This window comes from Panicum virgatum, chromosome 4K (genome assembly GCF_016808335.1).
Source record: "Panicum virgatum strain AP13 chromosome 4K, P.virgatum_v5, whole genome shotgun sequence".
Taxonomy (NCBI): Eukaryota; Viridiplantae; Streptophyta; class Magnoliopsida; order Poales; family Poaceae; genus Panicum; species Panicum virgatum.
The window spans coordinates 8,798,482-8,824,128 of record NC_053139.1 but is presented as its reverse complement, the minus strand read 5'-3'; the positions used below and the strand labels follow the sequence as shown (position 1 = coordinate 8,824,128).

General features: G+C 53.0%; 1 protein-coding gene and 1 long non-coding RNA gene across 2 annotated transcripts; both read left to right on the top strand.

The window, feature by feature from the left end:
• The first annotated feature begins 11,819 nt into the window (after positions 1–11,819).
• On the top strand, positions 11,820–13,641 carry LOC120704661 (3-ketoacyl-CoA synthase 6-like). Its single transcript, XM_039989138.1, has one exon. It carries the CDS (start codon positions 11,908–11,910, stop codon positions 13,321–13,323), a length of 1,416 nt encoding a protein of 471 aa, XP_039845072.1. The 5' UTR covers positions 11,820–11,907; the 3' UTR covers positions 13,324–13,641.
• A 782-nt stretch (positions 13,642–14,423) lies between these two features.
• LOC120704660 lies at positions 14,424–15,882 on the top strand. Its single transcript, XR_005687634.1, has 2 exons — positions 14,424–15,372; positions 15,470–15,882. It is a non-coding gene; the product is annotated as an uncharacterized LOC120704660 (long non-coding RNA).
• The last annotated feature ends 9,765 nt before the right edge of the window (positions 15,883–25,647 follow it).

Here is a 25,647-nt window from a genome sequence, read left to right as displayed (position 1 = left end):
AAGAAAGAAGCTCCACCGTCGATCGAGGCTGTACAGCAGGGTGCTGCTGACCCGATCAGTCTGACCGGTCCCCTGGACCAGTCTGACCAGTCTGGCCGCAGCAGCCGGGTATAAATACCCCCCACCAGCCTGTGGCTGGTTGAGTCTCTTGAGTCTTTTGTTTTCTCTGTGTTTTTCCTTCTCCCTGTCCCTGTTCTAGGTTAGGGCCAAGGACTCCAACGCAAAGAGAGTTTAGATTATAGCTATTCTCTTCAATCTAGTGGGTGGATGATGGGCGGATGGCTATAGCTGTTGTATAGATGAATTCCTCTGAGAATTAATGGATGAAATTTGTTTGCAATTCACTTGTGTGTGCTGAGCATCTCGTCCTCTCCTCCTCTCTTGCATTTTGGGTTCAATTCTCCTCTTTTAGTGTGTTCTTTGTTTGGAGAAGAACAACCCTTGATTTCGTGGTTTGATGAACTCTTTGGAACGATTCCTATGCATATAGCCTAGTGCCAGACCCCCTGGAATCATGAGTTCTCACGAATTGGCGATTTTGTGTTCTTGAGAAAACCCCAATCCTCTTTGATCTTTCCTCGATTTCTCTCGATCCGTGAATCTTTTGGGTGAGAACTTTTGGGGATATGTTCACGGGGTAGTTACGAAGCTTTCCTCTAAGTTTTGTTGGATTTGGACTTCGTTTGCTCGAGATTTGACATTTGGAGCTTTGTTGGCGGGCTGTCTGGGAGCGACCGGTCTGACCGGTCTGAGTAACCGGTCTGTGCAACCGGTCTGACCGGTCTCTGCTGTCCAGTTCTGCGTTTCGACTCGCTTTGCTTCCGCGCTACGACCTGGGTCTTCTGCTTCGAGATATCTTGTCCATAGCTATTCTCGCTGATCTAGGTTCAAGGGCTTGCGGTGATTTTGGGACATAGGCTGACGTTTCAGATTTCGAAAGAAATTTTGATCGGCTCTCATTCACCTCCCCCCTCTGGTCGCCAGTTTCGGTCCCTCAATTGGTATCAGAGCTCGGTTGAGGTTTTCAGTACCTTAACCGGTTCGAAAACCACTCGGCGACCATGGCGAGTCTTGGTAGGATCCTGGTGTTTTCCGGCGAGGATTATGCTTACTGGAAGGTTCGCATGAGAGCCTTCCTGCAGAGCATGGGAGCCGATGTCTGGGAAATTACCACGAACCAGCTTTATGAGGTGCTTGCTGTTCGGACCACACCTCTCCAGTTGACCCAGCACGAGGCTAACGCCAAGGCCGTCAATGCCTTGTTCGCTGGCATTTCTCGTGCGGAGTTCTCACGCGTCCAGGGTTTTCAGGAAGCCCATTAAATTTGGACGTGCCTTGAGAACTACCACGAGGGTACACCTCAGGTGAAGGCCAGACTGTTCGAGACTCACCGGCGTGAGTACGAGAACTTCACACAGGAGCCGGGTGAGAGCATTGACTTGATGTTCAGTCATTTTCAGTCGATTGTGAATAAAGTCAATGCGAACAGATCTGCTGGTGCCCTTGAGTACACAGAGCACGAGAAGGCTCTCAAGTTGCTCTACGCACTTGACCGCTCTGTTTGGGATCTCAAGGTGAACACGATCATTGAGTCTGCAGGCTATGAGACTGACCGTGAACGAGCTTTTCAGCAAGCTCCAGGCCACGGAGGTGGATAACCAGACACGAGCCAAGCTCAATGGTGCCCCTCCTTCCAAGAGCGTCGCTCTTGTGACTGGCACAGGTGGATCGAGCTCTAACGCTAACTCTGCTCTTGGCTTTTCTCTTGCCTCTTTTCCTTCTGTTTCAGATAAGCAGCTGGAGACGCTGGGCGACGACGACTTGTGCCTCCTCATCAGTAAGTTCCAGCGCGTCTACCACAACAGGCAGAGGAAGAAGAACCCCGGGTGCTACAACTGCGGCGATCTGAACCACTTCATCGCCGATTGCCCCAAGAAGTCCGGCGGTGGCCAGAACAACACCTTCGACTACTACCGCCACCGCGACCGCGACGAGGGAGGCTCCAACAAGGAGCGTCGGCGCCAAAAGCACCGCAGTCGTGACCGGGGAGGACGCTTCGACAAGGAGTCACTCAAGAAGCGCTTCCAGTACAAGGCCAAGAAGCGGGAGAAGGCCTTCCTGGCGCAGCTCAGCGACCTCGACAAGAGCTCCGACACCGACCGCTCTTCTTCACCGACCTCCGACGACGACGACAAGAAGAAGAAGAAGAAGAAGCGGGACAAGGAAGCCACCGGCTTCATCGGCCTTTGCTTGGCCGGTCGGCGCAAGAGCTTCTGCACCATGGCTGGCGAAGCCGATGGTGCTCGTGCGTCTTCAGGTGGACATGCTACACCAACGCACTCCGGCTCTTCTCCTGGATCCGAGAGCGATTCAGTGGTAAACTCCACGATCGACCTGCTTGATACAGAGGTTAGAGAGTTGTACGCCGCTCTCGACAACCAGAAGAGGCTACTTAAGGAAGCAGCTAGAGAGCGTAGAAAGCTTAGGGCTGAGCTGGCTTGTGCTCGGGAGAAATCTAGTGAGGATGAGTGCGCTGGCTGCATATCTCACATGAATGATCTTGTTGCTCTCCGTGCCAAGCATGATGAGAACGTCGCGAACTTAGATGTTGCTAAGACTTCGCTTTCTGACGTGTCTCACGAGCTAGCCAAGGCCAAGCATGAGCTTGAACTTGTCAAGGACGCTCCCATTGTTAGTGATGTGCTTGAATGCGATGAGTGTCCTATCTTCAAGTCTGATCTAGCTTCTTTGCAATCCAAGTTTGCTACTGTTGTTTGTGAACTAGAGGAGCTTAGATCTAGGCCTGCTTTGCTTGGCGCTTGTAAGCTTTGTCCCACGCTTAGGTCGGAGCTAGAGGAGAAGAACACTTTGATCAAGTCTTTTGGAAAGACTAAGGTCGTAGAGTCTAGCCCACCTATTGACTGCTCTATTTGCCCTGGTTTGATCTCTGATTGGATAATCTTGCGGTAGAGAAAGCCAACCTGGAGAATGAGAACACATACATTAGGGCGATTCTGAGTTGGGTTTCTAGCAGTGAGCCGCAGTTGGGCATGATGATTAAGCAGTTCAAGCGTGGTGATGGGTTTGGGGTCGGTTACACATACACGAAGTCAGACTTTGACAGGTTGTATGGTAAAATTGGCAAGGCTGCTGGAAACACTGCTAGCACGAGCACGCAGCCTTCGCTTGTTGACCCCGCGGATGGTGTGTTTAAAGAACCACCGAAAGCACCTACGCAGAAGCAGGTTTGGGTTCCCAAGCCCAATGAGCTGAGGAATTCCCTCGACACGCTCCCTGCTGTCGCAGCCCAGGTTGCCCAGAAGAAGAGGGCTGCTCCTCCCCGTCCGCAGGCTAGGCCTCCACCTCTCAAGCGTGAGGTGAGGTACCACTGCGAGTTCTGTGACAGGGAAGGTCACCTGGAGGAGTTTTGCTTTAGGAGGAAGCGGGCTGTGAGGAGAGAGCAGGAGAGACGGAACGCGGACATGTACTCTGCTCGGGTGCATGGTCTTTCTCGGCGTGGTGGTAGGCAAGATGCTAGGGCGCGCCGTGTAGGTGGAGGTCAGGGAGACGGTGATGGTTACCGTGCTCCAGCGGGTGGTCGCTTTGCCGGCCGTGCTCCTGGTCGTTTTCAGTACGGCTATGGACCACGGGACCGAGGCTTTGGAGGAGGTTTTGAGGCTCCACGTTTTCCTCGCGGTGGTGTTCGTCAGTCACGCAGTAGACGGGACGGGGGATACGCTTTGTCTGGTTTTGCTAACCCTTCTGTAGAGCAAATGGCTCGACACTGGTTTGCTTCTCACTTTGCTAACCCCAGTGTTGAGACATTTACTCACCATTTGTCTCACTACTGATGTGCATGTCGGAGGCTTGGAGAACAGGTGGATCATGGACTCCGGTTGTTCGCGCCACATGACCGGAAATGACAGATGGTTCTCCAGCCTCACCCCGATGCGCTCAAAGGAGTACATTGTGTTCGGGGATAATGGAAGAGGAAAGGTACATGGACTTGGCGCTGTTCGAGTTTCTGATCGCTTTACCCTGAGAGAAGTTGCTTTGGTTTCGAATCTTGGCTTTATTTTGCTCTCTGTTTCGCAACTTCTTGATGAGGGGTTTGAGGTTCGCTTCAAGGAGGGTTGCTCGCGTGTTTTGGATTCCAGAGGAGATTTGGTTTGCCGGATTACACCTCGCGATCGGGTTTTCTTGGTTGATTTCTCTAGAACTCCTCTTGGCCCTTCTCGTTGCTTGATGGCTGGTCCTTCTTCTGATTTGTGGAAGTGGCATAGGAGACTTGGACATTTGAGTTTCGATTTGTTGTCGAGATTGAGCTCACTTGGCCTGATCCGAGGATTGCCCAAATTGAAGTTTGAAAAGGACCTTGTTTGCCATCCGTGTCGTCACGGTAAGATGATTGCTACTTCACATCCACCTGTTAATCAGGTGATGACTGCTCACCCTGGAGAGTTGCTACACATGGACACAGTTGGTCCTCCTAGGGTGATGTCTGTTGGTGGGAAGTGGTACGTTCTTGTGATCGTGGACGATTTTTCTCGCTATTCTTGGGTTTTTTTCATGAGAACCAAGGATGAGGCTTTCGAGTTTGTTCGAGACTTGATCTTGAGGTTGAAAAACGAGCTACCCCAGGCCATGAGAGCGATTCGCAGTGATAATGGCACAGAATTCAAAAATGCTCGTTTTGACGCCTTTTGCAGTGATCAAGGGCTTGAACACCAATATTCTTCTCCCTGCACTCCACAGCAGAATGGAGTTGTAGAGCGGAAGAATCGGACGCTGGTTGAGATGGCGAGGACGATGCTCGATGACCATAGGACTCCTCGCAAATACTGGGCTGAGGCGGTTAACACCGCATGTTACGTGTCCAACCGCATTTTCTTGTGTGCTTTCATGCACAGGACTTCTTATGAGTTGCGGTTTGGACGCCAGCCCCGTGTTGACCATCTCAGAGTTTTCGGTTGCCGGTGCTTTATGCTGAAAGATGGAAATCTTGATAAATTTGAGTCTCGCTCGTCTGACGGTGTTTTTCTCGGTTATGCTTCTCACTCTAGAGCGTACCGTGTGCTAATTATTGATACTAACATCGTCAGAGAGACTTGTGAAGTCACTTTCGACGAGACTGCACCATGCAATTCTTCTGTATTTGAAGTTGAGGAGATGATGAGCTCGGCACCTCCATCTTTGAATATGAGGAGGAAGAAGCTGCAGATGGCGAGACTGAGGCTACCACGCGTGCTGTGGACCCAGCCGTCTCTGCCACGAGCTCGGACTATGACGACGGCCCCGATCCGACTACGTCTACTTCCCGGGGGCTGATCGAGGAGGTGACTCAGGCTTCACCAGCTGCACCTGAGGAGGCACCAGCTTTGGTTGAGGAGGAGGCGACTTTGACATGGAAAGCACCGCGACACATTCAGCGTCGCCATCCACCTCAACAGATGCTAGGTGATCTCAACGAGCGAGTCACCAGGTCCAAGGTAACAAGTATCGCTGGCTTTGCTCATTCAGCGTTTGTTGCCTCTTTTGAGCCCAAAGATATTGGACACGCTCTTTCTGATTCTAATTGGGTCAATGTCATGCATGAGGAACTTGAAAATTTTGAAAGAAACCAAGTTTGGGTTTTAGTCGAGCCTCCACCTGCTTGTAATCCCATCGGAACGAAGTGGGTTTTCAAAAACAAGCAGGGTGAGGATGGTTTGGTTGTTCGAAATAAGGCTCGTCTTATTGCCCAGGAGTTTTGCCAAAAAGAGGGTATTGATTTTGAGGAAACTTTTGCCCCTGTTGCTCGTTTGGAAACTATTCGAACCTTTCTTGCATTTGCTTCTTCCAAGGGTTTTAAGTTTTTCCAAATGGATGTGAAATCTGCCTTCTTGAATGATTTTATCGAAGAAGAAGTTTATGTGAAGTAACCCCCTGGTTTCGAAAATCCCAAGTTTCCAAATCGTGTTTATAAACTTCAAAAAGCTCTTTACGGTTTGAAACAGGCACCTAGAGCTTGGTATGATAGATTGAAAACCTTTTTGCTGGCTCAGGGCTTTAAAATGGGATGTGTTGATAAAACTTTGTTCCTTATGCGGTCTGGCAGTGACTTTCTATTAGTTCAGATATACGTGGATGATATTATCTTTGGTGGCTCTTCTCACGCTCTTGTCTCCAAGTTTTCTGAGCAGATGTCCAGGGAGTTCGAGATGAGCATGATGGGTGAGCTGTAGTTCTTCCTCGGGCTACAGATCAAGCAAACTCCTTAGGGCACGTTCGTCCATCAAGCCAAGTACACCAGGGACTTGCTGCGGAAGTTTGACATGAGCGACTTGTCTCCTCAGCCGACTCTGATCAGCACTTCGACGGCGCTTGATGAGGACTTGGACGGCGAGGCGGTGGACCAGAAGGAGTACAGGAGCATGATCGGCTCTCTCCTGTACCTGACGGCGACGCGACTGGACATCCAGCTCGGCGTCTGCCTCTGCGCGCGGTATACCTCCCACAGGCAGGTGGTGAAACGCATCTTCAGGTATCTGAAATTCACCCTTGAATTTGGTCTTTGGTATTCTGCGGATTCTTCTCTGGTTTTGGTGGGTTTTTCTGATGCCGATTTCGGTGGGTGTCGGTTGGATCGCAAGTCAACATCCGACACTTGCCAATTTCTTGGTACATCTTTGGTGTCTTGGTCCTCTCGCAAGCAGGCTAGCGTAGCGCTTTCTTCCACAGAAGCTGAGTATGTTGCCGCTGCTAGCTGCTGCTCCCAGATACTTTGGATGAAACAAACCTTGCAGGATTATGGCTTGAGTTTCGTTAGGGTTCCCATCTTTGTAGACAACATGTCAGCCATTAGCATTGCAAAGAACCCTGTCCAACACTCCAGAACCAAGCACATAGACATCCGATTCCATTTCCTGCGAGACAATCATGAGAGAGGACTCATAGACATGATCCATGTCCCTTCAGAGAGGCAAACCGCAGATATCCTCACCAAACCGCTAGAGCAGGACACATTTGCTCGCTTGCGAGGGGAGCTTGGGGTTTGTTACCCCTTTTGATCGCTGACTTTTGTTTTGGTTAGCTTGGTAGGTCTTTGTTTTGCTTCTCTTGGTTTTCTAGGTTTGGTAGTTGAATTGTGCATATGCATTGTACATGTTTGCATTTTGCATTGTTTCACTCGCACTAGCATTCTTGTATACATTACTATGATATTCTAGTGCCTGCTAGTGTGAGTTGATAAACTTGATCATGTATAGCTTGCTCCATTGTGTATATGACATCATCTAAGTTAAGCTATTTTGATTTGAAAATCTGAAAACATGATCACCCTGTCTTGGCTACTAGTATGTTAGGGCGTGTTGATATGCTTTGCTATTTTATTCATGCTAGTGTGGCTTTTCGTTCAGCAATTCGTACTTGAAATGATCTAAATCTGATAAATTTGCTTGAACTATTCTTGAAATGGATTGAAAAGATCTAGGTGGGATTGCTTGTCGCACTAATCGAGCTTTCGGGACGGCTCACTTTGCACTTGTGAGAACCCGAGCAAAGCTGTGCATTACTGAAACGAGTGCCTTAAGCTTCTGATTGTCTCTTGGCATAGGCTTGGCCTCGTTGCTAAGTAAAGCATGACAAGCTTTCAACCCCTGGCATTAAGAACTGCTTGATATAAATTTGGTTGAAAAATGAATGTGTGCAACATGCTTTGGCTGGTTTGGATCACCTTGTATGAGTATGATTAGCACTGCTTTCTATTCCCTACTTGTTAGTGCTAGATCATGGGTGATGTCTTTATTTCTCCTAAACCTGAACTTGCCTAGCTCTAGACTGATTTGATATACCCTGTTGAGCTAGATGCAGGTCCTGTTTATGGATGCACAAGTGCTTGTGACTAGATGTTACTCATATCCTTGTATCCCTGAATGCTTTCACTTACACCTCCTGCATTGCATTCATTGCATAGCATCTGTTCAGGGGGAGTTTCAGCTTTAGGGGGAGCTTTAGGTCTTTTTCGACTTTATGTGTGCATGTGCCAACAAGGGGGAGAATTTTGGGAGAAGTGATCGAACAAGGGGGAGACTTGTTTGATTTTTGAAAAACTTGTTGTGCACAGGGCTTTGAGAGTGCATCATTTTGGGAGAGTTGCACTTGTGAGAGGGAAAAATTTTGCTTGGGGAGTTTCTGCTTTGGTTTTGGCTCCTGGTTTCCTCGTTTTCCCTCTGCTTCTTGCATGACTGCGTCGAGCGTTACCTCTGTCTTTGAGGAGTCATGTTTTGGCTTTTGATCGATTGCGTCGAGCCCTTGCCCTTGTCTTAGGGGATCGATCTTTGCTTGAGTAAGTGACTATTCTTGACTTTCTGAGCTTTTCGTCACTTGCTTGAGTTCTTCTCTTTCGTGCTTCTTTGTTCTTCTCTGGTTTCACTTCTCTTGGTTCGTTTGTGGTGTGTTGACAATGCACTCATCAAGGGGGAGATTGAGGAATGTGAGTACTCTACTCTGCCTGTGATGAGTGAATTGTCAACTGTGCGGTGTGATCGTGCGCTTGGTCTTTTGATTGCAGGTACACGGGCGTCAAGTGTCGAAGGGGAGCTGCCGTGGAGGTGCTGTGGCCGATGGACCGTGCGGTGGACGGCGGTGAAGGGCAGCCGGGACCGGAGCTCGGACCGGGTGGCAGCTGTGGCGTCCACTCCTGGATCGAGGGCGCAAGCGGCAACGGAAGGCGGGTTTCTTGGTTTGCGCCACAAAACCAAGGAGGCGGACGGCGGTTGAAGACGCCAAGTCGTGGAGGCACGGGCGTCGATCTCGGGACTGACGGAGGCGACGGGCGTCGGGCGGCGTCTAGGGCCGTCAAAAGGCCGAGGCGGGAACGGCGTCTGGGGCCACGGCGTGGAGGCGGGAATCTTCCCGCGCGTGAGGTTTTGGCGATTTTCTCAAAACCGGCCACCTACCCGGGTTTCACGGACCCTCCAAAACCGTGGACCGGATCTTCGTCAACGTGGCGGCATCACAGCAAAGACTTCGAGTCGAAGAAAGAAGCTCCGCCGTCGATCGAGGCTGTACAGCAGGGTGCTGCTGACCCGACCAGTCTGACCGGTCCCCTGGACCGGTCTGACCGGTCTGGCCGCAGCAGCCGGGTATAAATACCCCCCACCAGCCCGTGGCTGGTTGAGTCTCTTGAGTCTTTTGTTTTCTCTGTGTTTTTCCTTCTCCCTGCCCCTGCTCTAGGTTAGGGCCAAGGACTCCAACGCAAAGAGAGTTTAGATTATAGCTATTCTCTTCAATCTAGTGGGTGGATGATGGGCGGATGGCTCTAGCTGTTGTATAGATGAATTCCTCTGAGAATTAATGGATGAAATTTGTTTGCAATTCACTTGTGTATGCTGAGCATCTCGTCCTCCCCTTCTCTCTTGCGTTTTGGGTTCAATTCTCCTCTTTTAGTGTGTTCTTTGTTTGGAGGAGAACAACCCTTGATTTCGTGGTTTGATGAACTCTTTGGAACGATTCCTATGCATATAGCCTAGTGCCAAACCCCCTGGAATCATGAGTTCTCACGAATTGGCGATTTTGTGTTCTTGAGAAAACCCCAATCCTCTTTGATCTTTCCTCGATTTCTCTCGATCCGTGAATCTTTTGGGTGAGATCTTTTGGCGATATGTTCACGGGGTAGTTACGAAGCTTTCCTTCAAGTTTCGTTGGATTTGGACTTCGTTTGCTCGAGATTTGACATTTGGAGCTTTGTTGGCGGGCTGTCTGGGAGCGACCGGTCTGACCGGTCTGAGTAACCGGTCTGACCGGTCTGGAATTTGAATTCCCAGCCCGACCAGTCTGACCGGTCTGTGCAACCGGTCTGACCGGTCTCTGCAGTCCAGTTCTGCATTTCGACTCGCTTTGCTTCCGCGCTACGACCTGGGTCTTCTGCTTCGAGATAGCTTGTCCATAGTTATTCTCGCTGATCTAGATTCGAGGGCTTGCGGTGATTTTGGGACATAGGCTGACGTTTCAGATTTCGAAAGAAATTTTGATCGGCTCCCATTCACCCCCCTCTGGTCGCCAGTTTCGGTCCCTCAACTTCCCCATGGTGGCAGGCAAAGCTTCCTGCACCGGGTTGGGACCGCGCGTCCGCTCCTGCAGCGGAGCTACACTCACGCCGGGGAAGAAGAGGCCGCGACGAGATGAGAGAAAGTTAGTTTTCTTTCATAACAAGTAGCAGGTGGGTCATTTCTTTGATAACAAGTAGGGGAACCAGATTTGTAATGCAGGAAAAGTTGTTTAAGGTAAAATCTTCTATAGCTTTTGGACCATTTGGTTGGCTTTAACAAAAGCAGGTTGAAAAACCCAAGCCCAATCAAACACAACCTTAGTTCCGGATCCGTAGTCTCGGTCAAGGAACCGGGACTAAAACCTCTTATTAACCAGGATAAAAGAAGATCTATGTACTAGGGATAAACCATTACAATCACATGCATCTTCCCAGCTGTCAGACGCCCAAATCACCTCAAATATTTAATTATGGCATTTCATACAATAAATGAGAGTAATTTGCATTGGCATTGGCACCTAATGCCCTGTAGTCCACTTGATATCATATTCTGTACTTCGATTCAATCCTGTGCGGTGTCAAGACAGCAAGGTATTGAGAAAAAGACAGTATATATGGTTTCAAACAAGGGACAAACACCTCTACGAATAGTATGGAAAATGTTTTGTATAACGAACAGATGAGGCGACCCGTTGGATGAGTCTTGTATAGTGACCATGTTTTTTTTTCGCTGATGGGACCAAAGTGTTCCAACTAACAACACTGAACTGCTCCCTTCATTTCTAGATTCGTTCATGGGCTATAGGCTACAATGAATGGCACATCGATCGGAAGCTCAGAACAATGCATTCGATATGCGTTCAAGAAAATGCAGGTCACATGTGCAAGCGCATGAAGAGCTTATAGCTGTGCAAAGGGAAGTCTTAAATTGGTCACTTGGTTATTAATAGCTATCCCCATGAGAGTCTCCTCTGTTTCCTAGTAGTGACATAGGCCTAGTCCTTTCAGATATAAAATAAACTTGCATCATTTGTTCAAATGCCAAATTTCAACTCTTATATAACTATTAACGTTTCGCCCTGGAAAATCCAAACACGGGGAGAATGAGTAAGAAGCAACTCTTATATTTGAAGGATTCTTTTTTTTTATGAAATCGAAGGATTCTTATTGGCAAAGGATGACGAACTGTGGCGATATGTTTTGTAGTAGTATCAAGGAAAACAAGCGCAGCCTTTATTTGACGCACAGCAACAATTGTTATCTTCGCGCTGATTGGGCCAAAGTGTTCCACTTCCAACTAACAACACTGAAATGCACTCGTCATTCCAGTTTCAAAATATTAGAACTGTTCCAACTAACAACACTGACAGCTTGCCAAACTGTTTGCTAACAAAAAAACTACAAAAATTAGAAGCACCACAAGATTCCTGACAGTTTTGTATGAGTTGCCAAAAGTTGTAGTGCCTTTTTTCTGTCGAGTGGCCAACAGTTCTAGTATAATTTTCATATTCCCTAATAGTTTTATCAAATCATCAACAATGTAACTACTAGTAAACTTATTACCGACAAATAGTAGCTAGTCATTATCAAAATAAACAAAAGATTTAAAACACTTGCAAAATAAGTTGTGGGGAAATGTTTGCAGCCTTGTAGTGAAGGAAGAACCACCATCATATATATGGTATTATGGAAATTTCTTTTGATCGGATCATGTTTTTTGCATGGTAGGAATGTGTACTATCTAGCGGCAGCTTTAAAGACCCCCCACCCCGGCCTGTCTTCCATACTTCATTCGCAAATATAGTGAGCTTGAACAATACAAGGTCGCATGCTATCTCAACCAGCTTGTGAACAATTGCATCGTCTTTGCTGCCACCATGATAATCACAACTGCCATGATCCTCAAGGTCACACAGATTTGCCAATACTGGCTACTCACCAGCTGGTCCACTACCACCCCACCCATCTACCAACTTTGGGCTTTCTTACTGATCATAACCGTAGTAACCATCAAGTATCTTATCCAACGTCCAAGCACTGTATACCTTGTTGACTATGCTTGCTTTGGGCCTAGCTCGAACTTCCACGTCGACCCAGCCTCCTGGGCTGAGACTCATCGCTTCAGCTTTTTCTTTGATGATGATACCATTTCCTTCCTAACAAAGGTTTTTAGACGCTCTGGCCTTGGCAATGAGACTAGCCTCCCATCTGTAAATAATTTTCTCCCCCAGGCTCATAGATTAAGGTTAGCTCGTGAGGAGGCAGAGATGATCATCTTCGCAGTCATTGATGATCTGTTTGCCAAGACACCCGTCATGCCTAACAATATCGACATACTGATTGCCAATTGCAGCAGCAGCACAATGGTACCATCCATGACCGACATGATCGCAAACAGATACAAGCTTCGTAGTGATATCCACAATATGCAGCTATCTGGGATGGGGTGCAGTGCAGGATTGATCGCAGTTGGTCTAGCAAGAAACCTCTTGCAGACCATGCCCTACGGTGCACATGCGCTGGTGGTATCCACGGAGCTCATGACTGGCAACTTCTATGCAGGGAAGAAGCGATCGATGCAGCTGACCAACGTGTTGTTCCGGATGGGAGGCGTTGCCGCGCTACTCTCGACCTCAAGGGACAATGCTCGATTTGAGCTTACGCACATTGTGAGAGAATCCACAGCTGCCCAGGATAGTGCATACCATTGTGTTTTCCAGGAGGAAGACGACGAGGGTCTCCTAGGACTTAACTTGTCGAAGGACCTTGTGGCAGTCGCCGGCGAGGCACTCAGAGCCAACATCACCACAACTGCGCCAGTTTTGCTCCCAATCTCTGAGCAGCTCTCATTTTTTCTCTCCTTCGTTGTGCAAAAGGTGTTCATCAAGAAAAGTGCAAGAACAAAGCAGTATGTTCCTAATTTCGGCTTGGCAGTTGAGCATTTCTGCATACATGCCGGTGGGAGAGCCGTGATCGATGCAGTCCAACGCAGCCTCAATCTGTCCGACGAGCAGGTTGAGCCATCGAGGATGACACTGCATCGATTTGGAAACACATCGAGCAGCTCGCTGTGGTATGAGATGGCGTATTGTGAGGCCAAGCAGCAGATGCGGAAGGGGGATCGAGTTTGGATGATTGGGTTTGGTTCTGGATACAAGTGCAACAGCGCTGTGTGGAAGTGCATTCTACCAGCTCGTAGTGCTGACTCTGCATGGGCAAACTGCATCCATCGTTACCCAATGGATGTCGCAAAACAAGCCTCTGTCACTAAGGGTGCCCTGACAAAAAGTTAATAATGTCAAGTACTTTTCACTGGGAAGAAGAATATATAATGATATTTTGAGGCATACTCTCTTAAGCATGCTCCGGATCTTTTATGTCACCCAAAATGTCAGCGTAATCATGCACCATTTTTCTTTTCTAGATATGTAAATGTACCATGGGGCAGATGCTGATATTTGTATTTCACATCTATATGTCTGAAAGTTTATAGACTTTGATTAGTTATAGTTCCTTTTAGTAAATAATAATATCATACGTGCATGACCCTGATCTTCTAATATGAAAAATGAAGATTCTGTACGGTACATGACTGCAAGATGATTCATTATTTCTTCGTAAACGACACTCTTATATAGAGTGGCTACTGTTATAGTACTTTGATTTGTGACATATCATAAAACATACGTGGTGGATAGTACTCTACTACAGCGACCTAAAACGGCCACCAAATTCTGACCTGCCAATTGAAAACGACAGTGGCCAAGCCAGCTCAGGAAATGACCTAGAGTGGAGCTCTACGATAAAATTTTGGCTAACAACAGCATCATGCATATTTTAAGCAAGAGGTGCCGAGGCGGGGCTGCGGGGGCTGCGGGCGGGGCCGGATGGCAAACTGCCGAAGTGGGCAGCGGCTAGCTGCAAGAAGAAGCGGCGTTGGGTTGGGCTGAACCGCTGAAGAGGCCGCAGCTCACTCGGCCGGACAGCCCACGAGGTCACGAAGTTCTCTCCCCCAATGCCCCAATCTGAATCTCGCTATCGACCGTCGTCCTCACATCCAGGAGGGCGCCACGAGCCCCTTGCCGGAGTTGAGAACACGGGATATGCTCTGGAACTTGCCCAGATGGACCTAGGGCGGCCACTCTAGCTCGCCCTAGTGGTGGCTCCGTCTCTAGAAAATGAGATGGATGACTCTGCTACCTTCATGCCTAGCAATCTGATGGAAATAAATTTGTACTGTAATTTTCTATCTCTACTACTAAAAAGAGGCTAAGTGTGATATTTTTTTTAGTGTACATCTCGGCTGCCACCCCGTGGTCCCCTCTTGGTTAAGCCTCCGACGGCTGCAGATCGCCCGTGCGACCAGCGTCTCCGTTCGATCATCAGACCTCAACCAATCCATCACAATCGCCAACCCCGCGCCCGCCCTTCCCCTCACGCCGCCGCATCCCTCGCCCTCGCCTCCGCTCAGCGCTCACCCTCACCTCCGCTTGCCCATCGCGTCCTCGCCCACGCCCAGCGCACGCCGCTCGCCGCCATCCTCGCCGCATCCGACTCCGGCCTCCCTAACAAGTGCGGATCACCGGCTCTCCGCTGCACCATCGACGCATCGTGCCCTCGCGCCGGCGGGCGGAATGGCAGGCGCGGTGGCTACCCGCGGCGGCCTCTCCTCCAACCCTCCTCCGTGCCGGGAACCTACCTGAGTTGTGGGGGCCGAGCCCCCTCATCCTTCAGAGCTCCGATCTAGGATACCGCCGCCCTCCCACAACTCTCCGTCTCCTGCGCAGATTCTCTCCATCCTCTCCTCCCTCATTCGCGAGGCGCACGCGGATCGACGTGCAGCCGCGCACCAACCGCGTGCTCGGCACCCTCCCTCATCTGCCGCCGAGAACGCGAGGTTGGCCGTCCGCCGCCGCCGCCGCCCTCCGCAGTGAGGTACCGCTATCCGCCCGCGCGAGGAGGCGGGTCGCGCGGTGCCGGCGACAGCTTGCAGGAGATGGGCACGCCACCAGCTCGAGCAAGGAGCACTTGCTGCCATCAACCCATCCATCGCCACCCTCCGTCGCGAGGGGGTTCCCGTCCACCCGCGTGAGGTGATTCTCAGGGCGGATCGGGCTGGCCTCTCCTTCGACCAAATCGTAGCAGCCCTATAGATTCACTGATGGAGCATCTCGTCGTCCCCTCCTCCCTCGCGGCCGGCCTCCTCGTCGCCCCACCTGCCGTGCCACCGCCGCCACGCAGCTCCCTCACCTCGCCGCCGGCTGCGGGCAGTTGGCGGCTTCGGGTGCGCAAGGTCGGAGTCCACAAGCGTCGCCGTCAACTTCCGCACGCCGCAGTTCAAGGTATGTCAATCGGCGTGGGTTCTTGATAAGGTATTGGCTGACATTTGAGCCTGATGCTGGGGTGCTTGGCAACTTTGCCTTTGTGGTGGGCGTGCAGCTCCTAGAGCCACTGACCGAGAAGCTCTGGACGTTGGATGATTTCGAGGGCAACCCTGCACTTCAAATCAGTCACTCTTTCTGTATAGCTTGCGCTAAATGTATCTACTTGCAGCTTGTTACTGAAGAAACACCTCTGTGCATCATCTATAGTACTGGCTGTTAATCGTGCAGGCTTGGGGATGTCTAGCTAGATGTAGAGCTACTGACTTCTAGAGTGGAAGTGATGAAATGCGGGAACTTAGTGGGTATGCACTATGCAGGCAATGTTTTTGGTTTGCCTGTCAGTTGACCCATGACAATTTCTATGCTCTGTAATTTGTATCTGCTATGGATCAATTGTTCGTTAGGAGTTGAATATTTGACTATAGACCCTACAGAACTGTGATAAATATAGAGTGCTAATTTGGTATTGTAACAGTAGTATTTTCATCACAGTAAAACACCCGTGATATTGCAAGAATGGTTTCATGACAGAGGTAACTTTTCTTAAAGATACTTTCTGATTCAACCTGTGTTCATCAATGAGCTATGCAAAACAGATACTTGCTGGAGAATTTAGGTTTAGTCAATTGATATAGTCAGGTTCAGATCTTGTTCATATTGTGACTTTACAACAACAATATAGCTTTTTTTCCCAAGCAAGTTGGGGTAGGCTAGAGATGAAACCCGAAAGAAATAAGTTCAAGGTTCAGCCACATTGATAGCTAGTCTCCAAGTGCTCATATCCAAAGCTATCTCTTTAGAGATATTCCAATCCTTAAGGTCTCTCTTAACCGACTCATCCCACGTCAGTTTAGGTCTATCTCTACCCCTCTTTACATTATCGACCCGCTCAAGAATCCCATTACGCACCGGCGCCTCAAGAGGCCTTCGTTGGACATGTCCAAACCATCTCAACCTCGAGATTCCACCGGCAGGATCCGTTCTGCCTGCTCTTGGATCTGGGCTGCACGCCCTGCCCCTTATGATGGGCACTCTTGGTTTTGGATATATGATGTGTACAGTATCCTATTTGTAGGGTAGAAAATTCTAATAGATTGAGACTACTATGGTTGAGTCCATGTATTCATTCATGCTTACCTTCTTACCTAATAAATATGGTAACTATGGAAATTATAAAAGCATGCATTTATATGTCACTTAGATTGATTAAGACTAATATGTAAGCTCTTTTGCATAATATGATTGGTTGAGTTCGCTATTTGTTTTGCTTGTTGCAACGCACGGGCACGAACCTAGTTCTATAAAAAAAAGTAAAGATAAAATAATTTCCTCTACGTGGGTGCAACGAGGATGCACCAGATCCACCAGATGTACACACGGCGGGTTGATTTGAGAAAAATTGAGAAAAATACAGGAGCTAAATGAAAAATAAATAACTACGCATATGATGTGTGCATGTTGCATCCGACGGATGGATGCAAATCGATCGGGTGCACGGGAGCACCCAATGCGCCCGGAGCACATCAATGGCTCTGTCGTGGTGTGGCAAACCACAGCCGGGTGGCGGAATGCACCCGCCTAAGCCCAGAGGGTGAGTACTCGGGGGGTTAGCTAGGACTAGTTCGATCTCGCTCAAAGAACACGATGAACACACCAGGTTTAGAGTGGTTCGGGCCGCCGGAGCGTAATACCCTACGTCCACTGTGTGCTGTATTGCTTGAGACTGAGTGAGCTTGTGTCCTTTTTTCTCCTCCTGAGCCTCAGCGAGCGCCTCCCTTTTATATCTCAAGGGAGGCGCGTACATGGCTGTTGGGTCCCCGACAGGTGGGCCCAATGATGTAGTATAAAATAACATACTGCTCATACATTATGGCGCTGCAGGCGAAGGAGATCTTATTCCTGGATTTCCTTGCCTGCTCCTGGGAATCCTCCGTTCAGCATGCCCATGCGCTGTCTTGTCGAAACGGCACTAGGCGTAGCTTGCGGCGTCGCCCGCAGCGTAGCTGAACGGGCCGTGTAGCTTGCGGCGTAGGCGGCATGATGAAAAAGTGCCGTGCCGTCGTATCCATTTAATGCGGCAGACAGGCTCTGCGCGGAAGCGGCGTAGGCGGCTGCACTGTGTACCTCGGTAATACGCGGTCTACAGTGAGACCTGACAAAGGCTGCCCCGCGTGCCGCGGCGGCAGTGCACGCCTCAACCACCCGCATTAAATGCAGTAGGTGGGCGAGTCTTCCTGCGGAAGACCCGCGCCCGCGTCTGCGGGACACGTGGACCCTCCGGATCCCCCCCCGGCGGTATGCTGGCTCTATGCGCGCGGGAGGTCCGGACAGATGCAGGGGGTCCCGGACCCCTATGGGGGGTCCGGGCCCTCGGCTGTTGTCTCGGAGCTTCCCCTCCTCAGGGATACGTGGCGTCACCGGACCCATCCCGGGGCGGGGAGCGGGTCCGGGGCCGTTGGCCCGGTGAGGTAGGAGCCTGACCCGTGGGGCAACGCCGCTCCGCCCCTTAAGGCGCAGTCATAGATGACTACAGGAGTCCTGGCTTGCTGCAGTAGAAGCGGGTATCCCTGCTACAGGGTACCGACAGTGGCCCCCGGGCCCACCTCGGGAGAGGTGACGAACCCGCAGGTGGGGCCACTACTGTGATTTGGTTCTGCATAACTTGAAGCCTCTTACTGCAGGAGTCTTGCCCAGCTTTGACCATCCATCGGGTTTTTTGCTGCCTCATCACATCGCAACGGCTTACTGACTTGTGGCCCCCACGCACAGTGGTAGATCTAGTCATGCGAGCGACGCTCGGCATTGTGCGGCCGGAGTAAACGGGGTATTTACCACCAGCGCAGTCCCGAAAAGCTTGGTCATGCCAGCGCTTAATGCACGCACGTCAGCTCAGCTTCCGCCTCGCTTCGCGCGCGGGCGACGGTTCAGATCCCACCTTTTCACACCTTTGTGGTTACCCGCCCTCCCTGACAGGCGGGCCTGGGCCCCCTTGTCATGGATTGGGCGGTTAACACCAGGCGCGAGCGTCGCTTGGGTTCCAGCGACGGTTCCGGGGCGCGCCGGTTGGGCCAGGCTTCATAAAGGGATGAACCGCACACCGCGGTTACTTTTCCGGATTCGCCTTCTTCTTTCCAACCTTTGCGCCACTTTGCCTTCGAGCCTCCTCTCCCCTTGCTCTCCTGCGTAGATTGCTCCACACCTCCACAGCGTGATGGCGTCTCTCGCTCGCCCCAGTCGTTTCCAGACCGAGGAGGAGCTGAACACGGTGCGCCTCCTGCTAGGGTGGAGTCCACAGGAGACTGCCTGGGGGATCCGAGCAGGCTCGGTTCCCCTCAGCAACCTCCGCGCCGGGGAATTTGTGCTATTCATCTCGCACATTTCCACCGGCGTGGGGCTGCCGGTCTCTTCGTTCCTGCTGTTGCTGCTGGAAGACTTCGGCCTCCAACTCCAACACCTCACGCCCCACTCCCTCCTCCTGACGTCCATCTTCGTCCATCTATGCGAGATGTTCGTGGGGGTGCGTCCCTGCGTCATCCTCTTCCGCCACTTCTTCGTCCTGGTGAAGTCCGGAAAGGGGAAGGATGAGGTAGGGGCGTACTATTTCCAGACGCGGAGCGACCTGCCGACGCCCTACATTCCCGGCCTCACCAGCGGAAAGTGGGAAGAATGGCGCAAGGAATGGGTGATCGCCACCACCGAAGTCAACGAGCGCCTCGCCTTGCCGACCGAGGGACCCACCACCGACCGCCAGTCCTGGCGAGCAAAGCCGTCCCTGCCGCCGGCGTTCGACCCGGTGCTGAGCAAGATCAGGTCGCTGGCGGAGGGCGGCCTCACCTCGCTGCACGTGCTCGGGGATTTCCTGAAGTGCCAGATCGCCCCCCTGAAGCAGCGGCCGTGTCCTGCTTGGAGTTTCACCGGCTCCAACGACTGCAGCAGGACCCACCACAGAGAGGGGAGCGATCTGACCCAGGAAGCCCTGGAGGTCCTGGTGAGGGCGGTGACCGGGGAAGTCTTCATCCCAGAGCACCTGATCCTTCCACAGGGCGTCGTCCCCCTCTGCGAGGATTCACGCCTGAGGACCGCGGTGCTGGCCACCCTGCCAACCGCCGACGACGGTGGGCTGGCACCGCGCCAGACTGGAGGCGACCCGGACCGCGGGATCCGGATCCCTGGTGTGTCTGAGGAGCAAGCCGTGCCGAGCGCCGCGGGGTCCGGCCCTACTGCGAAGGGCAAGCAGGCCGTGGCTGGTAGCGCCGCCACGAGCGGCCCCAGCCAGCCCGGAGCAGCTCCGGCACGTCGTCGGGGGAAGCAGGCCGGCGCAGGTAGCACCGGGGCGACGGGACCCCAATCACGGAGCCCGCCGCGAAGCGTCAGAGGACCGCCAAGGACACGGGCTAGGGTAGTTCCCGGACCCCCAGACCTCGCGGGACCCCCGGAGCAGCCGCGCCGCCACCACCACCGCCAAGAGATGCCTCCCCCGGCAGCAGCAGCAGCAGCCACGGGTTGCGCCTCCGCCGCCGCCACGGGAGCCGCAGCAGCAGCAGCGGCAGTAGCGTGGTGCGCCTCCGCCGCCGCCTCGGGAGCAGCAGCAGCCACAAGTTGCGCCTCCGCCGCCGCCACAGGAGCAGCAGCAGCAGCAGAAGCAGTCGCCGAGCCTCCGTGGGCGCTGGAGACCCGGCGCTTCAGGGTAAGTGTTCTTACCCTTATTCTTGGTGCTCCGCTTTTTACTGAAGGCTTCTTCTCTTTGTTTGCCAGGGCCTCTCGCCCAAGCAGTTCTTCCACCGCCGCTGGCTCGTCAGCAGGGGTCCAGGCGACCGGGGTCTCGGCGGCTACGGCGGGAGCGACGGCGGGTGCAGGGAGCTCGGGTACAGCAGCTTCCGCTAACCCGATGGCACGCGACGCGGCGACGGCGGGTGCGCCAGCATCAGGCGAAGCAATGCCCGATGTGGCGACAGCGGGTGCACCAGTGTCAGGCGCAGCAATGCCTGACGCGGCGACGGCAGATGCGCCAGTGCCAGGCGCAGCTGCACCCGACGCGGCGACGGCGGATGCACCGGCTCAAGGTTTTCTCTCAAAATGCGGCGGCACGGCGTCGGCTCAAGGTTTTCTCTCAAGCAACCACCAGGGGTCCCCTGCGGCGGCACGGCGTCGGCTCAAGGTTTCCTCTAAAAATGGAGCCTGGAGCCGACGGCTGTGGCTCGGGAAGGATGTCTGTCGCCTTCTCCCTCGCCTGGCTCGAGCCTCCCTTGGAGCTGCTGCAGACAGGCGTCGACCTCCACCGTAGGGCGCGGGGGCCCTGTGCCAGCACCAAGGTGGAGCCGGCAAACGACTGCCCTTCTCCACGCTCCGTGCTAGTCCAAACGAGCACCCGTCCTTCCGCTGCACCAGGGTGATAAGCTGGCTTCAGCTCACTATGAGTGGCCATCGGGCTGGCTTCCGACGGCAGCTGGCAACGGTAGGGCCACTCCCATTCAAAGCCAAAGAAGTTGTTCTCATGCTATCTGAGCATGAGACAGATCTTGTGCTGAGGAGGGCCCTGCGAGCTCCCGAGGTGATGCTGGATGATGCTGTATAGGCACGTACAGGGCGCCTTCGCCCCCAACGACTGAGAGGAACCTCCAAGGTGCGCTGCATGCTAATTCTATCTTATTACAAAGAAAAAATTCAGTTCCCTGCTCTGCCAAAGTGTAAAACTTACGCAGATGCTCTATGTTCCATGGGTTGGGCAGCGACACCCCTTCTTCTGTGGCAAGGCGAACGCATCCGGGCCGGCATACTTCTGTAACCTTGAAGGGCCCCTCCCAGCTGGGGGAGAATTTGTGGAGCCCTGCTCGGTTCAGGATCCGCCTGAGGACGAGGTCGCCAGCCCGGAGCTCCCTACTGTGCACGAACCGTTGATGATAGCGTCTGAGCGCCTGGTTGTAGCATGCATTTCGGATTGCTGCTCGCCACCTTCGTTCATCAAAGAAGTCCACATCATCATGCCGCAGCTGTTCCTGCATGGATTCGTCAAAAGCTTGGACCCGTGGTGAGCCCAGGTTAATTTCCGGGGGAAGGCATGCTTCGGCCCCATAGACCAGGAAGAATGGAGTCTCCCCGGTGGCTCGGCTGGGTGTGGTCCGGTTGCCCCGTAGTACGCACGGAAGCTCATCAACCCATTTGGCACTATGCTTCTTCAAGCAGTTGTAGGTGCGGGTCTTGAGTCCCCTGAGGATCTCTGCATTCGCTCTTTCGACCTGTCCATTGCTGCGGGGATGTGCCACGGACGCGAAGCATAGCTGGATGCCGATGTCCTCGCAGTACTCTTGGAAGAGTCTGCTTTTAAATTGGGTCCCGTTGTCCGCGATGATGCGGTTTGGGACGCCAAATCTGCACACAATGGACTTGAGGAATGCAACTGCTGATTTCTTGGTGATGTTCACCACAGGGGTAACCTCCGGCCATTTTGTGAACTTGTCGATAGCGACGTAGAGGAACCGGTACCCGCCGACGGCCCGGGGGAACGGCCCCAGGATATACACGCCCCATATGGCGAATGGCCATGAGGGCGGGATCATTTGCAGAGCTTGAGCCGGTGTGTGTATTTGCTTTGCATGGAATTTGCATGCTTTGCAGGACTTTACCAGCTCAGCCGCATCCTGGAGTGCTGTCGGCCAGTAGAAGCAATGCCGAAAGGCCTTGCCAACAAGCGTGCGAGATGAGGAATGATTTCCACACTCGCCTCGATGGATCTCCGCGAGCAACTCGCGGCCCTCTCCCTAGGAAATGCACCGCATGAGGATATCATTGGCGCCACGGCGGTAGAGATCCCCTTCTACCACCGCGTAGCGTTTAGCCAATCGTACTATGCGCTCAGCGGACACATCGTCATCAGAGAGGATATTGTCTTTCAGGTAGTCCCGGATCTCGGAGATCCATGCATCGGGAGCTCCCTGAGCAGGTGGGAATGGCTCTATGAGGTCTCCAGGATCCTCAACAGAGCTTACAACCCATGCCGAGCACCACAGGTGGAATGCCGCCCTGGACCGCTAGCTTCGAGGTGCTAGCTTGATCCCTTTCACCCAGTTCGGTAGGCTGGGCGGTAGGTCTCAGCAACCGTCTTTCGAAGATGCCCTCGGGCATGGATGCCCAGGTAGATGCTCTCGCGGAGAGATCATCTGCTGCTGAGTTGAGTTCGCGGGGAACATGTTGCAGTTCCAAGGCGTCAAAGTCCTTCTCGAGCTTCCTCACGTGGATGAGGTATGCCGCGAGCTGGGGATTGTTGCAGCTGCAATCCCCTCGGACCTGTTTGATGATTAGCTGAGAGTCCCCCTTCACCAGAAGCTGCCGGACCCCCAGAGACAGGGCTTGTGTCAGGCCAAAGATCAGAGCTTCGTACTCCGCCATGTTGTTGGTGGCCTTGAACTCAAGGTGCACCATGTACTTCAGCTGATCTCCGTTTGGGCCGATGAGGACCACACCAGCTCCAGCCCAATTCTTACAGACGGACCCGTCGAAGAAGAGTGTCCAGTGGGGCTCGGTGAAGACTGGTGTCCTGACTTCCGGCTCCGGGGGTCCGGCGTTGAAGTCCGGACCCCCAGAATTGCTTGGGGAAGGAGTCTATTCCGCTATGAAGTCAGCCAGGACTTGGCTCTTGACTGCATGGCGAGGCTGGAAATCCAGCTGGAACTCAGCCAACTCTGCTGCCCACTTGGCGATGTTGCCCGTGGCGTTGGAGTTGTGCAGGATCGCTCTTAGCGGGTAAGAGGTCACTACGACAACTCGGTGTGCCTGAAAGTAGTGGCGCAGTTTCTTGGACGCAATAAGTATAGCATAGATAAGCTTATGTGTCTCAAGATACCTGGCCTTTGTCTCGTGGAGGACTTCGCTGACGTAGTAGACTGGCTTCTGGATGGTCCGGACCCTGGCAACCGGGTCCGGCTCGCCCTTGTCCGCCACGTCAGGTCCTTGGGCCCCCGACGGTTCTGGGTTCCCACTGGAACGAGGCTCCTCCGGACCCCCTTGTCCGAGGTCCGGTCCTTCAGACAGAGGAGTGGCCGCCGGACCACCATGTCCGGGGTCCGGCTCACCATCCTTGGCCGGGGAGACCCTGGTGTCCCCCTGGCGAGCTTGCTCCGTCCTCTCGGCGACCAGCACCATGCCGACTGCCTCTGCAGACGCAGCAAGGTACAGAAACAACGTCTCCCTGGCTCTGGAGCCACCAATACTAGTAGCGAGATGAGGTGTTGTTTCAGTTCCTGGAAGGCTTGTTCAGCCTCTTCGGTCCAAGAGAATGGACCGGACCTCCTCAATAGCTTGAAGAAGGGGAGGGCCCTCTCAGCCAGCCTCGATATGAAGCGGCTAAGAGCGGCGAGAGATCCAGTAAGCTTCTGGACATCCTTGATGCGGCCAGGAGACCTCATCTCCTCGATCGCCTTGATCTTGGCTGGGTTTGCCTCGATGCCTCGATGTGAGACCAGGAAACCCAGCAGCTTCCCTGCTGAGACGCCGAAGATGCATTTCTCGGGATTCAGCTTCATGCGCGTGGCGCGTAGTCGGTCGAAGACGAGGGACAGGTCCTCCACTAGTGTTGACCCTACCTTAGTCTTGACCACAATGTCATCAACATACACCTCAACAATATCTCTAATTAGATTACAGAAGGTTTTGTTCATAGCTCGTACAAACGTGGGTAAGGCATTCCTCAGACCATATGGCATGACAATATAGCAATAAAGCTCATCCACTGTTACAAAAGTTGTATGCTTCCTATCCTCTCTAGACATCTGAATCTGGTGAAAACCAGAGTATGCATCTAGGAAAGATAAAAGGTCGCACCCAGAGGTGGAATCCACGATTTGATCGATACGTGGAAGAGCATAGGGGTCTCTAGGACATGCCTTGTTGAGGCTGGTGTAGTCGATGCACATCCGAAGCTTCCCGTTGGCCTTTGGGACGACGACCGGGTTGGCCAACCACTCGGGGTGGTGGACTTCCTCGATGAAGCCAGCGTGTAGCAGCTTGCGGACTTCTTCACGGATGAAGTTCTGCCGCTCCACGGACTGCTTCCGAGGCTTCTGGTGCACCGGCGTGGCGTCGGGGTAGATCCTCAGATTGTGCTCGATCACTTCCCTGGGGATCCCGGGCATCTGTGACGGTTCCCAGGCGAACACGTCTACATTTGCCCGGAGGAAAGTGATGAGCGTGTCTTCCTATTTCTCCTCCAGGTTCCCCGCGATACGGGTGGTCCTGGAGGAGTCTGCTCCGATCTGCACCGTCTTCACAAGAACATTGTCCGGATCAGACGACTGAACCTCAGGTGCCTTTGCAGGCGCCCTGGGTTGCGAGGTGGACGGGTCCTCCTCGGAACGTGCAACCTCTGCCTCCAGAGCATGCAGTCTCTCAACTGCAGCGACGGCAGCGGTGCGGTCACCCCGCACGGTGAGGACACCGGCAGGGGAAGGCATCTTCAGAACCAAATACCCGTAATGGGCAATGGCCATGAAGCGGTAGAGAGCCGGCCGGCCAATGATGGCATTGAACGGGAGGTTCACCTCCGCAACATCGAACTAGATGCTCTCTGTGCGGAAGTTCTCCTCGGTCCCGAACATGACCGGCAAGGTGATGCTCCCCAGAGGGAACACCGGATGTGGGCCCACTCCGGAGAATGGGCGAGAGGGAGTCAGCTTGGACTCCGGGATCTCCAGCTGCTTGAACGCTGCATAGCTGATGACGTTGAGGCCAGCCCCACCGTCAATCAGCACGTGATAGAGCCTGACGTTGGATATGACAGGGGCGGTGACTAGAGGTAGTACACCAGCCCCGGCCATGTTCTCCGGGCAGTCGGATGGCCCGAAAGAGATGGTGGTGTTCATCCACCTGTGGTGCGGCGCCGCCTTCGGGACCCCCGGCTTCACTGAAAGGACCTCTCGGCGAAGGGTCTTCACGTCCCGCCGGGAGACAAGCTCCCAGCTTCCGCCGTACATTACGTACAGCTTCTTGCGGCGCTCCTCGTTGTCGGAGTCAGAGTTGTCGTGGCGGTAGACGCCCTTCAGCTCCTTAGCGGGGGATTGGTACCCCAGCTCCTTCTCCCCGGCAGCGGTCTCGCTGTCGGAGGCTTTCTCCTTACCATGCCGCTGGCGAGGAGGGGGTGAGCTGTCCTTGGAGGACTGCTCACGCCGCCCACTGACCCGCTTCGCGAGCTTCTGGATCTCGCGGCAGTCAGCGGCACTGTGGCGAGCGATGGGATACACT